Source organism: Heliangelus exortis, chromosome 7, assembly GCF_036169615.1.
Source record: "Heliangelus exortis chromosome 7, bHelExo1.hap1, whole genome shotgun sequence".
NCBI classification, from domain to species: Eukaryota; Metazoa; Chordata; class Aves; order Apodiformes; family Trochilidae; genus Heliangelus; species Heliangelus exortis.
Window position 1 is genome coordinate 18,649,470 of NC_092428.1, and position 16,937 is coordinate 18,666,406.

Below are 16,937 nucleotides of genomic sequence, written 5' to 3' on the forward strand. Positions count from 1 at the left end.
TGAAACTTCTGACGGTGCTTCTAAAATTGTTTAGAAACTTTCATATCACCCTACAAATATGGGTCTACTGTACTTGGAGATTTAATTTGTTTAGTTTGCTAGGGTAAAAAGGGCAAAGATGAAAAGAACATTTTATTAGAATGGCTTTGCTACACTGATAAAAATATTTATAGTGTGAGACCTTGATGCAGGGCAGAGGAAGCCTAAGTGTGTGTGCACACATCCATGGGCAGCATCCAGAAACAAATTATTCCTCAGTGTCTGTCAGATGGGGCAGTTAATTATAGCACCAGCGTGCTAGCACTTCACAGGGTTAAAGCTATTTTTATAGAGATGAGTAGGGGCAGTGGCACTCCAGAAAACAGTGTTCATTTGGTTGTACGTGTATAAAACAAACTAAGCCCTCATCCCCGTGGTAACTTGGTCATGGATTCACAGCTCCAGAGAAACTCACAGTGAAGTTATTCACAGGTTCTGCTTGAATAAGGATCTGTCCAGTGGCATTTTCTGTGGGGGAATATTATACTGCCTGCCTCTATGGCTTATGATTGCAGTACAAATGAGAACATTTTTTTCAATCTTGTTAACCTTGCTCATGTAAGTAAAGGGTGGAGAGTGACATAGTTGTGACTGAAGGAAGTGGCAAAAGTGGGCAGAAAGAATGTTTGAAGAAAAAGAGGATTGGTTTGTCTGTGGATTCCATGTTTCTCTTACAGGATTTCCAGTGATTTAACAACTGTGATATCAGCATTGTTTTGCAGAATGGGGCCAGATATAAATTTAATAAAATTATGTGGACAAGCTTGTATTTAAGACAAATGGTTTTTGTGTTGATTTTAAATTTGAATTTATCTCTTTTTATTATGTTTTTAAGCACCTGACGTTTCAAAGGGAGTTTGATTCTGATTCACTCAGACACTATAGCTGGGCTGCAGACACCTTGGACAATGTTAACCTTGTTTCAAGTCCCATCCATTCTGGGTAGGTCACTTAACAGATTTCCTTCATCTTTAAATGTGGAAGTGTATTGTTAGCTGAAGAATACAGCCTGCTGCAACGGCTGATAACGTGCCCATTCCTGCCCCACTTGAAGCCAGTGGCAAAATTCACACAGACTTCAATGAGGGTGCTTAATAACAGGACTTTAAATTCTTGCATATCAAACAAAAAACTTGCTTCTTCACTTAAAGTTCTGAGTGCCAAAACATTTTAATCCCACAGGCTTCTCTTTAATAGTCCTGTTTTGCTTTTTCTGTTGCTTATGCTGTGCTTTTAAGTGTTATAAGATGATTTTATTTGAAATGTATTAAATTATTTGGAATATTAGATCAGAGATACAATGTTATGCTTTCTGTTCTTTCATTGAGGAAAAAAAAAAGGGTGGGGGGAGCTTAAAACTAACCTCTTATTTTATTAATATATCCCAAACTCCTGCCTGTTAGGCCTGTAGTTTGATCTTAGTGGTACTATTAATTTATTTACAAGTCATCACTGTAGTTCTGGTGCTTCTTGATAGTACCAAGTAGACTTGATTTAAATGCAATAATATTAATGTTTGAATGTGTGTTGTAAACATTTACTACTAAATGTGTAATTGAAAGGAATCATTGCATACAAGATTGTCTGATATAAATATTTGTTTAATTTTCAAGATCAGAACATAAAATTTCATGCTCTTTTTAATTTACTTTCCCATTTTGTGACTAGTTACATTCTTGCAGTGACAGTGAGTGATGCTCATAACAAAATATTTCAGTTCCAAACCAGCACCAAGTCCCACAGATCAAAAGCTACAGTCCCACAAGGCATGTAAGCATCTGCTTCTGCTCAGCAGATCCATACAGTGGTGGATTTTTGGGTCTTGAGCTGATAAAAACACTGCATATGGTCAGTGGTAGAGCTGAAAAGTCAAGGGTTGCAGAATGAAAAGCTGAAGCCTGTTGGTTATTGTGGAAACGTGTGTCAGCAAAGTACCTCATAGAGCTGGTAGTCCACACCTTTGCATTACAGCAGGGTAAAATGTAGTCAAGCCATTCCCGAAGTATGTTTAGTTTCTTCATAGTCACTAAAAATAAGAGATTCCATAGTCTTTTAGCTTTAGTAGTTCACTATCCTTTGTTAAGATATTTATTCCCCTGATAATCAACTTAAAATTTCTTTGCTGCAGACTAAGCCTGTTTCTTGTCATATCTATAGCAGTCATAGAGAACAATATCTTATTGGTCTCCTAACAATGTTTTATATGTTGGAAGACATCCAATCTTCTCTTTCATAGACTAAAATATCCCAGATCCTCCTAGGTAGTGCTTTCCTAATTCCAACACATTTTTCTTGCAGCCCCCTGACTCTCCCCTCTTTGATGACAGTTTATTTCTAAGCCAGGATTGCTACCTTTGGTCTCACACATGGCACACCTAACCTTAAGCAATCCCACAATGAGAATTATCATTGTGGTAACTGCAGTTTGTATTGATTGATGTTAATGATCTGCTAGAATTTCTTGTTTAGCTTCTGAAATTCTTCAATGTGGTGTTGGGTTTTTTCCACCCCCATGTTTTGTGTTTATGTGTTTGGCTCATGTTTGCATTTGCCTTTATGTTAGTTTATTTGTTCCAGACCATTTCTTTTTTATTATTTTAGCAGTATAGCTTTTAATTCTGATCCTATTTCCCCAATTTTTTTTCTGTATGGTGTTCAAATCATTAAGACATTAGCTTTTCAGAACTTCTTTCTATATAGAGTTCAAATCATGAATATATTAGCTTAGTACCTGGCCCAGGACAGCACTGTGACATTTCCACTTGAAATTTCCTTTCAATTTAATCATAAAGCACTGATGGTATCTCTTCTGAGATAAATACCTCAGATGATTGTACACTTGCTTTATCTGTATTATACCTTGATTGCTTACTGAAATGCCAGGATAGTGCTTCCACACATCTGCTAAGTTACTCTGTCAAAGAAAGAAGTTAAATTCATCTGACATGACTTACTATTGATACTTCTAGTTTGGCTGGTTTTTATTTTGAAGATTTTGAGGCATTGGTCTTAGTTATCTTTTAGACTCCTGTAGAGTGATTGCTAGGTAATTTACTCCTGAGTATTTCTGGTAATTGCATTTAGACTGGCCTAGAATTTTCTGGCTCCATTTCATCCTTGTACAAAATAGGCCTGGTATGTGCATCGTGTCAGTATTCTGGAACAGCACGAGTCTTCCCTTAGTTCTTCAGCATGGTCACTAATGGTTCCAGCCCTCCCAAGCATCCTATGTGAACACAGGATCTCTCTCATCAGCTGCTTCAGATGTTCTCCTTTTGTATGTCAGTCCTTGTTAACACAGATGTGGCCTTAGCTGCTGCAGACTCGTAGCAGCAGAGCAAACTTTGTGCTCCAGGGGAGGGACAGGATCTGGGCACCAAAATATTCTCCAAACAGGTATAGCCTTTCTGACCTGTCACATTTCTCATTTGACAGATAAAGTCTATCAGGAATGGTTCTGTGATTACTCAGTTCCTTTGTTAGGAAAAAAAACCCAAAACCCTCACTCATCCTTTTTCTTTTGAGTTGTGGCCCCATCTTATAATATGATACTGTTTGGCAATGGACAGATAGTCCCTTCACATCTTGCAGTACCTCAGTACATCTGATAAGCAAAGAATCATATCTGTTCTCTTCTGCCTGTCCCTTTCTGAAAAGCAACTCCTTTTCTTTTTGTTTGTAGTGCTTCATCTCCTGCTTGTTCCCAGCTCTTTCTGTGGCCACAGGCAGAAGCACCCAGCTGGGGTTGCCTGCTGTCCAGGTTGCCCTTCATCCTGACCCCATTTGCCCTTTGCATTCCTCATCCTCCCCCAGGTTCTGAAATGTGCCATGCTGGGGGAGCTCCCCTGCAGCCTGCTCCCTGGGGTTACTCTTTTCCCCATCTCTGTGCTGTCAGAAGAGGGCATCAAAGTTTTTTCCCAGATGAGGCAGAAGGAGATTCTGGGGGGAGGGTGTGGAGATCCAGCGATATATCAGTGAAAGAGAAAGAAAGAAGGAATTGTTGGCAATAATATCAATATTTCTGCTTTTTCCCTTTTTTATGCCAAGAGAATGTTTTATGTTTTTGAGGTCATAAGTTGTTTTGCCAGCAGATGGCTGAACAGGCTCCATTGTAATCAGCACATTGAAATGTGCCATGAATCTTGAGGCCTCTGGAAGGGTAGAGACTCTTCACCGAAAGGACCTTTGGATTTCAGATGTGAGGTCACTCGTGCAACATTCCCGAACTAAAATGTGGGTGTGCTCACTTCATGTTGTCTTTTTTAACTCCTTGGTTTTCTTATCTGAAAGAAAGACATTAATGTGTTACAATGGCTTCTGTATTGAGAAACTCAGAAATACCGGATCCAGTCTTGCAAGGTGGAATACAATTGCCAGAGTAATTATAGTTTATTCCACCCTCTTGTATACACAAAAGAATTAATCTTTGAAAACTGTGTAAAGAATAGCATGGACTAATACCCCTTTAAAGTATTCTGCTATATATATATCTTCGTTCGTTATACTTCAGAAAATAAACTGCTGTAGAAAAGTGCAAATACTGGTTTTCAATGGCACAGTGGAGCATGTTTTGGAAATTTAAGAAGTTGTGTTACAATAAATTCTTCGCTGACCCAAGTAAATCGCAAATGCTTTTCTCCATGTGCTTCTGTATTTTTTAGAGAAATTACAGACTTCCGCCGACTAATGAAATGAATGCTTCCTTTTGGACTTTTCCATGTCTACTATATGAGAAGCAAAAGACAATTTCTAAAATTTGCCTTTAAATATGTTGCTTATGGGTTTTTTTCTGTTTTTCCTTTGCACTTTTTATTGATATTTTGTTGCTTGCCTCTAATTATCTTACATTAATTTTCCCATTTGCTTTCTAAATTATTTTGCAGCTATTCCTCTCCACTTCCCCAGTATGATTCAAGGTGATAACTCTGCTTTCTTTGAACCTCATTTTTTTCTTTTTTTTTAACTCTTTTTCCACAGAGTGTGTGTAGATGTTTGTAGTGCATCCACCCACATCCTCATCCCTTCCATGTATTCAAGTAGAAATGCTCATTAGCATTTAGCCTTGTGTTTTAGAGGTCATATTGTAGTTTCCATTATTAGTTCAGCATTAATTTAGGTAAGCATCAGCTACTAATCTTTTTGATAGAAAGTGCATGAAATACTGTTTGGAATTATTGTTAATGTTTTAAACAGTAAGTTACTAATTTGAAAACTAAACAAGGAAACAATAGGCTGTTGACAGTGGTTACCTTTATAGGGGAGCAAGATGCATAAAGGCTGATCTGTTGTCTTCAGTGAAGGGTGCAGTGTGGTGTAGACACCAAAACTGGCTGTAATGGTCCTGTGGTGGGGGCCACAGACCCATGTCAAGGGTTAATCTACCCTTACTGTGAGCAGTGCTAATCCTCACATTGCCAAGGCTGAGCTGATACAGGTGCCTGTCATCCAACCCAACCTAGCTATCTTTGTGTGACCTTGAAATCTACAGCCTAAACATACCGGAGAACCCAAGGTCTGACTTTTACAGCTACTTAGTATTAACTTCCACTGATTATTCTTTTAAATCCGTTGATTTAGGTGCCTAGAAGTTTTTTTTTAAATCCACTTTGACATACTTGCATCGTTTATATAGTTTGGCTACAGAGAAATCATGTGATCTGAGTGAAAGCTTTGGCATTTTTGCATCAGATGAAAAAAACCCCATTTTTTGTTAATTATGATCTGGCTTAACATGCCAGTAATCATGTACATGATAGGCAGCTGTCCAAAACTTTGCTCTATACAGAGCCATATGGCCAAGCCCAGGCTTGCCAGGCTCCTTGGGAGGCCCCTCTGTGGTGCACTGATCAGCTGTGCCTCCCAGAGCTGCTGCATCAACCCTGAAGGGATGCTCCAGCCAGCCACTCCTCCACCCTCTACACTTCCATGGAGTGACCCCATCTTCTCTGCAGAAAAAACCCATACACGTTTAAAAGGGCACCAAAGCAAATGTAACAGTTGCCTTTCAGTATTCACCCTTTGGTGACCAAGGACTATAGGTCCCTGCTTAATATTTTTCTTTGCTTCATAGGAAATTTATCAAATTGTCTTCAACTCTCTTCACAGCTGGTCTTAAGCTGGCTGCTTGTGAGCTCTGAGGACCAGCCCCTGGCCTACCCTGCCACATGCAAAATGGCATCTGCCTCCTAACACCACCCTGCACCACTGACCATACAGAGCAGGGAGGAAAAAGAGCATAAATATATATTGACATGCTAATAGTGCTTAGTGAGCAGATGGCAGAGGGAACCCCAGAGATCCAGGCTGTCTTGAGCTCAAGTCCCTGCTTGTTACAGCCTCTTGTTATCAAACAGAAAAGTGTTTCAGCCAACAGTTTACAGAGGTCTAAGATCTAGTCATCTATAAATATTAACATAATTTATATACTTTGTAATTTATGTATTGAGCATATTGGTTTTAGCATAGATCTAATAGTTGTAGAATGTTTAGTTAACCCTTCAGCAAAGATCCTGTATGCTGAAATAATTTCTCTTATGAGGAATTGGGATACCCTAGTGGCAACATTTGGATTTGCTCAGGAGTGTACAGGGTGTATCTAGCAAAGAAACAATACAATTTATTTTTATGAAAATTACTGTGAAATAAGGTGATTTTTATTCCATTCTTCAGTATTGTAAAGTGTCTGAAATGATAACTGGGGTTAGGATCATATCAGAGGGTTGCTTCACCTTCCCGTCTTTACTGATGGACTTTAATTTGGCTTGCAGAAAGGCGTTATAGCAGTTTTTTAAATTTGGAATTAGGCTGTTCTGTCCTGTTTCATGTATTTACAGCTTGTGTCCCTATCTGCCTGTCTCTTGTAGACCACCAAATACCAAGATATGTTACACTCCTGCTTTTTTGCAGATTTTTCCCACCCACATCAGCTGTAGTTCCAAATGCAGCTTATTTGCATGCCTGGCCACTGCACATCAGCTGTTACTTTTGATATCCTGCTGGCCTCAAAAGCAGATGTAACCCTCTTACACAAAACTCCATTCATACTTTGGAGCACTTGGGGCTTTTTTAATTTAAAAAATTTTCACGACCCCCCTGTATTATTGGCTCTTACCCTTAGCTCAGTTTACAGCAGGGGACCAGGAAATTGAATGGATTCACCTGTTAATCATGTGAAGGTTTAGTAGTTAAGATCTGGAAGTTTTGGCAACAGCCTTGAAAATAGCAAAGCCATAAAGCAGATGTGCTGGCTGTGGCAGTGTCTTCATATCAATCAGAAGAAGCAAACAGAATATTTATTGGCATCAAGACTGAATGGGTAATTCATGTCCCTGTTGATGCTGGCCTGTTATGGCATCTTCTACCTGAAGCTGTTCTCTCTCAGCAGGTTATGGTACAGAGAAAAGGGATGGTGTTATGAGGCACCAGGGGAAACCCTTTTGCCCCCTAACTGTTTAGCCTGCAGGAAGCTTCATATTTTGATTCCCATAAATTGGGAGGATTTTTGCTGCAGAGTTTTGAAACATGCTGCAGTCTGGTAATTGGTCCTGGGAGGAGACTCCATTTTCCTGTCACTGTCCCATTAAAGACAGTAACACTTCAAGTATACAGTTTCTCAGCATTTCATAGATGGAATAAACCCCAGCTATTGGGGGCTCTTCTTAATATTAATTATTCCCTTGCTAACTAAGATAATTTAAAATCTACCACTCACCACTTACAAATATAGTTGCTTACCCTTCTATTGCTGAATAGAAAATTATGCATTGTAGTGACACTGGAAAATTTGATTTTTCTTTATTGTTGCTTTTTGCTAATGAATGTCAGTCTTCACAGAAGAGTAATTTCCTCCAGGGTGCCATGCCAGCAGCCTAAAGAAAACTATCTACTTGATATTCTCATTTCCATCAGTGGAAGCTTGTAGTTGCCTGGTCTGACTGTCATCCATGGTGCCAGCACTCGCTCTGACAGCCATCAGGAGTGTTTGCAAATGAGACTGTGAGGAGATTTTGAAGATTGAGATTCCCCAAATAATAAGCATTTTGTTTCTTCTTTTTCTACACTTTCTGGTTCCTTTCTGCATGTGAGGCTAAATGCTCTTATGAAAAGTAAAGCTAACAGAAGGGTGTTTTTAAATTCTGATAAACCACTACTAATGCACTGCTTGTGTACTCTCTTAATCCAAATTACTCAGTAGCAGCTGTTCATCATGATGATGCTAGACATTTAGCAATGCTTTTGATAACTAATAGTTAACATGTAAGTATCAGTTTTTAAAGCATCTTCATGTTCTTTTTAGTTTAGCTGGGATCAGGAAGACTTTTCTAATAATGTTTTAAAGGCAGTGGCGGTTGACTTTTTGCTGATCTTTTGCTTGTTCTGTGGCCGTCTTCATTGATGTGCTTCCTTTTTCCTGCAGTTTCCTGGTTAGTTTTATGGTTGATGCACGTGGGGGCTCAATGAGGGGGAGTCGCCATCATGGAATGAGAATCATTATCCCACCACGCAAGTGCACGGCACCGACCCGCATCACCTGCCGCTTGGTAAAGAGGCATAAACTGGCCAGCCCACCACCGATGGTTGAAGGAGAAGGATTAGCAAGTAGACTTGTAGAAATGGGGCCATCAGGGGCACAATTTTTAGGGTGAGTTGTTCTATGATTTTCACTGTTTACACTCACATTGCATCTTTCGTTTCTTTTATTCAGTGGATCTAATGAGTTGAACATTGATTATCCCTCATTTGAGCATATAAATAGGTTACTTAACTGAAAATACTAAAAAATGCCAACCTGCCGTTCCTTCCAGAAAGGACCCTGGTTAATTTAAGGGGAACTTTCCCTCTATAACAACTGAAAAGTGGAGCTGAAGGTAAGGAAAGCCATGAAAAGGCCAAGTCCTGACTCTGTCTACTCAAGCAACTGCCTTTGAAGTCAGGAGAGTCACATGCCTGTAACCTAGACCCTCTGGCTTGTAAAGTACTGGTGAAACATCACTGTCAAAAAAAAAAGGGACCTGAAGTCACTCACAAGGACCCACGTATTGAGTTTTGATCCCTGTGCCACGGCATGTCAGTGGTTCCTGCTAGAGTTGCTGGGAGCTTCTTGTCTCTGTCCTGTGGAGCAAAGCCACTGAGAGGGGTGGCAGAGCACTTACTATAGTGAATCAGTAGTACAAATGATAGGAACTGTCTTTTTTTAAAGCTTAAAATAAAGGAAACAATCCACTATGATGTGGCGCTTTTTTTTCCTGATTATAAATTTTGTTCATTACCATGAGTGGCACCCTGGTGTAAACTGCCGGTTCTGTTGGGAATAACAGCTTGTTCTTAATTTCCCCTTCTTGTTTCTCTTCCTGCTGCATGGATGTTATTCAGTAAACTGCATCTTCCTAACACTCCTCCCCCTCTAAATGAGGGCGAGAGCATGGTTAGCCGAATCCTGCAGCTTGGTCCACAAGGAACAAAATTTATTGGGTAGGATATGTACAGAAAAGATACAGAATGTCTACAGTTTTTCTTTTGTTTCTAATTTTTTGTTATTCCCATTTTATTTTAGTTTATTTTTAGTTTTCTAAAGCTTTCAGTTGATTTATGTCACTGAAAGAAAATCATAGTGGCTTGATTTAATATAGCTCTGCTACTACCTTGTGCTTATAGGCATGTAAAATTCACTGCCAACATTCTGCTTTCATAACTTCTGTGCTTTTGTAATTTTTTAAATTTGAAGTGTTTCAACTGCATCAAATACATTTTAATACACAGTGACAGTCCTTTAAGTTCAACCCTGTTTCAGAGAAGGTATTTACAGGCATTGAGTCTGTTTTGGAAAGAATATTTGTAAAATGTGATCACTTTTTTTTGAAAGTTTATTTAGAAAAAATGTCACTGAATGAATGACTTCATTCAACAAGGTTGAAGAATCTTTTCAACCTGCAAGAGGCATCTTATTTAAATATATTTATAAAGTCAAGTATGCTGCCCAAAGGAACTGCATTGTATAATCTAAAAATGTAAGAATGTTTCTGTGTGTATTTTTTACTGTTGTTTTCAAACCATATTGTGAAATTTATTGCATTAGATTTTCAAAATATTAGTGAGTGTTTGATGTTCCAAACCTGTTCAATACCTTCTCACTGAGTATTCTTGTTAAATGTCATGCACAAAATTGTGTGGTTTCTAAATATTTACAGAGACAGTATCTGAAATATTAGCCTGCAAAGATTGTACTACAGCGTTACTTTCCAGTTTGTATTCTTTTTGAACTAGAGACTAAATATCTAAAGCAATGTATTTGAATTTTCGGTATTTACTTGCTGTACACAATGGGAGACAGCAGCTACATTTCTGTTTCTTGTTAAAGGACTGGAGATTAGAGTAGCAGCCTGAGTGCTCAAAAACCCACCTAAAATTCATACTAATTGAACTGTCTTTTTCTATTTTGATGGCAAAAAATACTATCTAACTTTTCTCCTTTGGTAGTTAATATGAAAACTGGGCTTCCAACTAGTTTTATGTTAGTCCTCATGATGGCTGTTGCAGTTTCCATGCTCAGGTAATCAATTGATTAATGCAGCCACCACCTTGCAGGTGTACAGTACCCCAGAAGTGCTGCATACTTCAGCCATCATGCAATGCTACTTTTAACTGAGTTACTGCAAAGCAGTGAAATCCATTACAACCTCTGTAGGAAAATAATGATACTGTCTATTTAAATGTCTTAAAGCTGCATAATCCATAGTTGTTCACTTACCGTGTGATTTCGGTCAGTTTGTCTTAGCATACTTTAAAATGCATATTCTGCCTGTGAAGTGTTTGGCAAAAGTGTCTGTTTTGTTAAGGAATGCCCATGAAATGAATGGTGATGGTTTCTGTTGGTTGTTCACAGTAACTGTTCAGTAGTGCCCTTGCAGTCCTCTGTTGAAGGTACATTGTCTGGTGACATAGGTTTATTATTAACCACCTTCTCATTCCCTTTCCTTCCCCCCAAAATGGTTGACAGTTACTAATATTAATGTGCTTGTGATGTTGCTTAGCTCAGAGAAATCCACTCTGAAAGGATCAAAACATTCCCCAGTAATGTTTACAGTGCAGATGCTGCAGCTGTGATTTTGGGCATGAGAACTAGAAAGTCAAGCTTATGAGAAACAACCTCTTGAGTTTCACAGAAGCTGCATCAACAGGGAGCCAGGGTGAGCTTTAAAAAGTTTGGGACTTGGTTTGAAGTTTAAAACTACATGCACATGCAGTTCCTGCTGCAGGCAGTAGCTGTTGCATGCATTTGTGTAGCTGGACTGTTTCTGAACAGACTTTGCCTCTTTAAATCCCTTGAGCCAAATCTAAATTTTGACTACGTTAATGTCAGTTAAAAGTCAGCAGTGCTCTGTAAGGTGGAGGCAGGCTGGGTCATCTACATCCTGGGATAATTGAGCAGGAACAAGTCTCCTTAGCGAAAGTTACTATTGTTTTTCATCTAGGCAGCTATTTCAGAAGATTTACATGAAAAATGATCTATATGGGAACATTTTCAAGTTATCTAAAAATAATAAAGGATTGTGCAGCTTTGGAAATTTTAAAAATATTTTTACCGTAACAGTGCTAACCATTTAAAATTACTCTGGCTTTCCTAAGGATTGATAAGTCCTTAAGGAAATTAAGAGCCATGAGGAGATACAGGATTAAAAATAATAAAATTCCTTTTTCTCTAGCCCTGTCATAGTGGAAATCCCACATTTTGGATCAATGCGAGGAAAGGAAAGAGAGCTAATTGTTCTTCGAAGTGAAAATGGTGAAACATGGAAGGAGCACCAGTATGACAGCAAACATGAAGACTTAACTGAAATACTCAATGGCATGGATGAAGGTAAACATTTTCTGAAAGTTTTAGCAAGCCTTACCTTTGTGCAGACTTGCTAGCATAAGCAGACTAAACCAACCTAAAATAAAACAGTACAGGGGATATCTGACTTTGGGGATACAATGTATGTTACACATTAAACTAATGGAAAGTGTGTTGAGAGAAATCGTTCAGCAGTGGCCTGGAGACATCCTGAAATGAGTGGTAAGTTTTGGTCTGAAGTCTTGCCAAGTTTAAGCAAAGCTGCACAGTTGCTTTACAGAACGAAGTTGAAAAGAACATCCCAGCTGGAGGTAAGCATATTTCTGCTGCTCAGGCAGGGCCACGTGAAGGTCATTCCAAACCAACAATGAAGTGTAAATATCAGCTATATCAGGCTTTCCCACAGATGTGGACCTCAGCCCATAGACCATTCTTCTTTGAAACAATGTTGTTAGAGATTGCCTCCCACAAGTGCACAGCCACCCTTCCTGATGCTAATATGGGAAGTCTGGCTCACCTGTTTTGCTTGGATGTTGCTGTTTATGTGGGAGCTCCTTAAGATGAGAGGACCCAGCTGTACACAGTTCATCAGAAGATGCTGTGACAGATGGTCTCTGCAGACACATTGTGGCCAAAGCCAGGCTTGGGTTGCAGTGATCCCTTGGCACCACTGCTTCTTGTCCTAGCCAGTATTTTTCAATGCTTGTGCTGATAAGCTGTTGCTTGAGTTCTTTGCATCTGAGTGTGAATGAAGTATTTTGTGGTTTGGACTTCAGTTTTCTTATAAGGGTTTATTTGCAGGATAACCTTGTAGAGAAAGTCACAGTGTGGTGGGTTACAAGCTGTGGGAAAGTTCTTTCATTATCAGCAAAAACATTTGAAACAAATGATCAGGCTGTGGATGGCAGCTATGAGGGATGTCTGTGAGCAGGGTCTGTCTTTGATCTTGGTCCCTCCTTGTTTGAAGAGGGCAGCCTCAGCAAAAATCATGCTTTGAGAAAGGAGAGTACTGCTGTTGTGAGGGGCTCCCTGGACATCTGAGATTCAGCGTTTTTACTGATTTCCTGGTCATCTGGGGATGAGAACAGCAGAACTGGCATGTGTAATATTTTCACTTTGAAGTACTTGAACTGCATATGATAAATAAAAAGTAATGGCAAAGGTCTTCAGTGATGATCTATTGTAGCTATGTTTTTTAAAATAAAAATTATAGAGCCACTCATCAGTAGGACAGAAACACTGTAAATGTTGTGTCATTGAGTTTGGAAAAATACAAATAATCTCATTAAAGAAGGGTCCCTAAAGAGTAGAACAGGCAAAAAAGGAAGCATTGCCCAGGGTGATATTGCTAGGGTAAAAATTGCTTCTGGATGGAAGGCAGTAGTCACAGCCTTTCAGAAAGAAGAATCTCACCATCACCCCTTCCTTCTCTGCGTATGAGCATGAGATAGGAAGTAAAGATTTGGCATTTGGGTGAAGTACTGAAGCTTTGTCAGTGGTGAGGTAAGTGCTGATCAGGAGTGATGAGTAGCTTGCTTATTTGCTTCGTGTGCTTTCCAAACTGAGCTATGTTCAGTTTTGGGATAGGAAATATAGGCAAAAAAACAGTGTTGTAAAGTGCTCCAGCTTGCATGACTTAGGAAGGAGCTCTCCAGAGGTGCCATGTGAATAAATTCACATTTTACAGAGAAGAGAGCTAAATAAATAAAACCATTCTGAGAGGTGGGCATGAAACCCTCAGTACTTAGAGCCTAAAATAATGTGCTTCACAATTTGAAACCAGAGTACAGCTTTCTCTTCTTGGGGAAGTGCTGTTTGAGGTTAGCAGGAATAGGTACACCCAGTCAATCACAGGAAGTATGATGGACACTGAGCTATTCTCTTAGGATGGAAATATTTGGCACCTTAAAAGCCAAGCTGCAGAAATGCCTTTTGCCAACCTAGGCAATCATGTATGAGAGGGAAAGGGGAAAAAACACTGCAGACACACCTAGAGCATTGTGTCGATCGTTTGTTCATTTTAGCTTAATCCATCTCTAGCTCAGAAATCAAAGCAAAACCCCAAAACATTCATTAAAGTAGCATAAGTGTCATGGAAAAATTCTGCTCCAGTGAAATGCCACCTTTTCTGTACAAAAGGTCTCCTGAGCAATGACAAAAATTCACATTTGTAGAATTTAAAGTGGGTTGGTTTTTTTCATCTGAACTTTTACTGGCTTGTTAAAAAATACCGCAATTAGACTTGGCTCTGAAACATTATCTTGCCTCTCAGAAGCCATAACTTTGGAAGAAGTTTTATTACAGATACAAGCTTTAGAGGCAGAAGCAATCTTTAATTCAAATAAAAAGCAGCCACGGAGTGAGCCAATTCCAGAAGCTTAATGTGTCTTTGCAAGAAAATTCATCTGCACAGTCATCTCTAAACGCCATAACATGCTGCAGGAGTGCACATTTTTCTACTCAGAGCAGCTGGTCCATTTTGTGTTAGACCTGCTGTGATTTACCCCTTCTTCCCTATCTGTGTAGTGAAGGAGGGCAATCAGACTTTTATTCCTATCTCCTTAAAATGCTGAATTTTTGAAGATGCAGTTTGCTTCTCTGTTTTGTTTTCCCCCTTTTGCTCTTCCACTTAGCTAATGAGGATGAGAGCAAGGATATCTTTGTTCCTTGCCCTCCCTGGGGACTGCTGAAAACCTGCCTGTTCTTCACTGGAAGCAGCACCATCTGCTGGAAAACTGTCTCAGATTCAAAATAATCCAGAGCACAGGAGGCAATACTTCAGGGCACTAAGTGCAAGATTAAATAATAGCAGAACTTTGGTTTTAGTATCATAAAATAACAATGGACTGTAATGTAAAGAGTCAGTTTTTCTTGGGTGCTGTCAGGCTGCTGAGCACATAGTTCTAAAGATGGTGCTATCCTGAGGCAAATATGAGGCTGAGAGAATGCAGGGAACTTCACATTTGTAGGAAGAGGAGTTTTGTTCCAAACACAAATGTAGTAATTCTCAGCTTTTGGGCCTTATTACATTTATTTAAACTTAAATCAAGAAATGTGTTTTGTTGTTTGGTTGGTTGTGGGGTTTTTTTCCCTTTTGTTTTGTTTTTAAGAAAGAAGCTCTCTGTCTTGTAATTGATAAGTAGGTTTTGTTTTCATCCAGGCTTCTTTTAGATATAACTTCTGTCTTTTTCTTTTAAATTTCTGCACCTTTTACAGATACCTGTAGATAAATTGTGGGCATTAATGCACACATTGGGTTAGGGTTTCCGTTAAAATCTAATCTTTTGGCAGGCATTTGCATATCAGTGAGGGAGCCAAGAAATGCAAATATTTGTGGCTACAGTATTCTTTCAGCTGCACTGTTTCATATGGGAAGCAGGAGTTTTTACATAATTACTTCTTTGAATGTACAAATCAAACCAAAGTGTGACCTTGCTTATGTTTGAAGTTTAAAATACCACCATAAATCACTGTGGTGATTTTGCCACATTTCCAAGAAAATTTTTAAACATACGGCTGTTAAACTTCATGTTGTGAGTAGTAGGGTAAAAGATTGTGCAAAACCACAAAAGAGCACATGAGGGCCATTGCCTTATTTGAGGATGAGACCTCCTCGTGTCACTGGGAGCAATTAGTTACGTATGTGAAATAGTGAGGCTGGGAGGGTAGGACTAATTAACTAGCATTTTAAAGACAAGTCTCATTTCCTTCAGCTTCTCCTCATGCCTTCCCATGTACTCCTTCTGCATCCATTAATCTTCCGTACCTTTCTCCATGGGAGTGCTGCCTCCTGGGTGCCCCCTCTTAGTGTAGCAATTTTTTAATGGGCTCATCTCTGTATGGGGGAAAGTGGTATCCTGTGCTCATCCTACCTTTCAGTCTCTGCACAGTGACTAGGCCTGCTCTACTCTAGCCAGTACTGCAGGAATGTTACAAAACTCAGAGAGATGTTGAGTCTACCAAGTACAAGTGAGACTTGCTTGCAAAGTTGCCTTCAAGGCCCTGGTAAGGGAAGTCAGATACCAGGTCATACAAAGATGCCTTGAAGCTCACGAAACAACCGTATGTTCTCTGACTTCCCTTACTCAGTGATTGATCAGAAGAGACTTGCTCTGTGTTACTTGTGTTACTTACAGAATCACAGAAATGTCACAGTTGGAAAAGACCTCTAAGATTGTTTGATCCAACCATCAACATCCTCCCCAGTAAAATAAATAAATATATGTATCAATATCTGTATCACCTTACCCTCTAGAGCATGCCCTGAAGTGCCTCACTTACATGGTCTTTAAATACTTACAGGGATGGAAGCTGCTTAATCTGAAAGAACAAAAGAAAGGTATTAGACAGGGAATGAATCTGATTCACAGCTGCCTCTCACTTGACAAAACTGGTGTGATTATTTTCTTTAACTTGATCCACTCTATGTGAGGTCCCCTTCTGGCCCTGGAGGACGTGACTGGATTTCTCTTCTCCTGTGTAGGAACCTTAACAGAATTCTAATGTGGCAGCATTTACTAGAGAGCAGGGAAGAGTGATCTTCCTTTCCTCCTCCTTTCATTCTCTCCATCTCGTCCATCTCATCCGTCATCTCCTCCATCACTCCCACCAGCCACCTTAGAACAAGTGCACCATACACTTGTGTGGCACAGAAGACATACACAAAGAGTATTCCCAACACTTTTCCCTTGACTTACTAAAGCTTAAAGGCCATACATGTTCCTTGTGCTGTTAGCACATCTCTGGGAGAAGTGGCATTGGGAGGCTACCTAATTCTGCCACTGACTTCTGCTTTACCTCTGTCTGTTTTGACATCCTATCTGTAAGATGACATGTATATTTTACTTCTCTGTGGTTAAAAAACAACAACACACAAAACCGAACCAACCAAAAAGTCCCTTGAGATTTTAAAATGAAACACATTGCATAGGAGTGAATTGTCAGCAACTGAGGAAAATAGAAATGATGGGAGCTCTTTCTGTAAAATGCATGAGGTGTGTTCAGGAAACATGACCTCTCTCAGGACTAATTTTCCCTGCTTCATTAATTCTGTCGTGCTGACTTT

At 39.4% G+C, this 16,937-nt stretch overlaps 1 protein-coding gene across 41 annotated transcripts in view; it reads left to right on the forward strand.

Annotated features, from left to right (window-relative positions):
- The window catches only part of ANK3 (ankyrin 3), a 351,630-nt gene that overhangs the window by 286,753 nt on the left and 47,940 nt on the right, over nucleotides 1-16,937 (forward strand). For 24 of the 41 annotated variants that reach the window (XM_071749152.1, XM_071749165.1, XM_071749160.1 and 21 more), the window contains 4 exons: nucleotides 875-981; nucleotides 4,923-4,955; nucleotides 8,456-8,680; nucleotides 11,742-11,896. In XM_071749152.1, the coding sequence (XP_071605253.1) occupies nucleotides 875-981; nucleotides 4,923-4,955; nucleotides 8,456-8,680; nucleotides 11,742-11,896 (520 nt within the window). The remainder of the gene's footprint in view (nucleotides 1-874; nucleotides 982-4,922; nucleotides 4,956-8,455; nucleotides 8,681-11,741; nucleotides 11,897-16,937) is intronic. The other 17 variants (XM_071749168.1, XM_071749177.1, XM_071749173.1 and 14 more) reach the window with 1 other exon arrangement.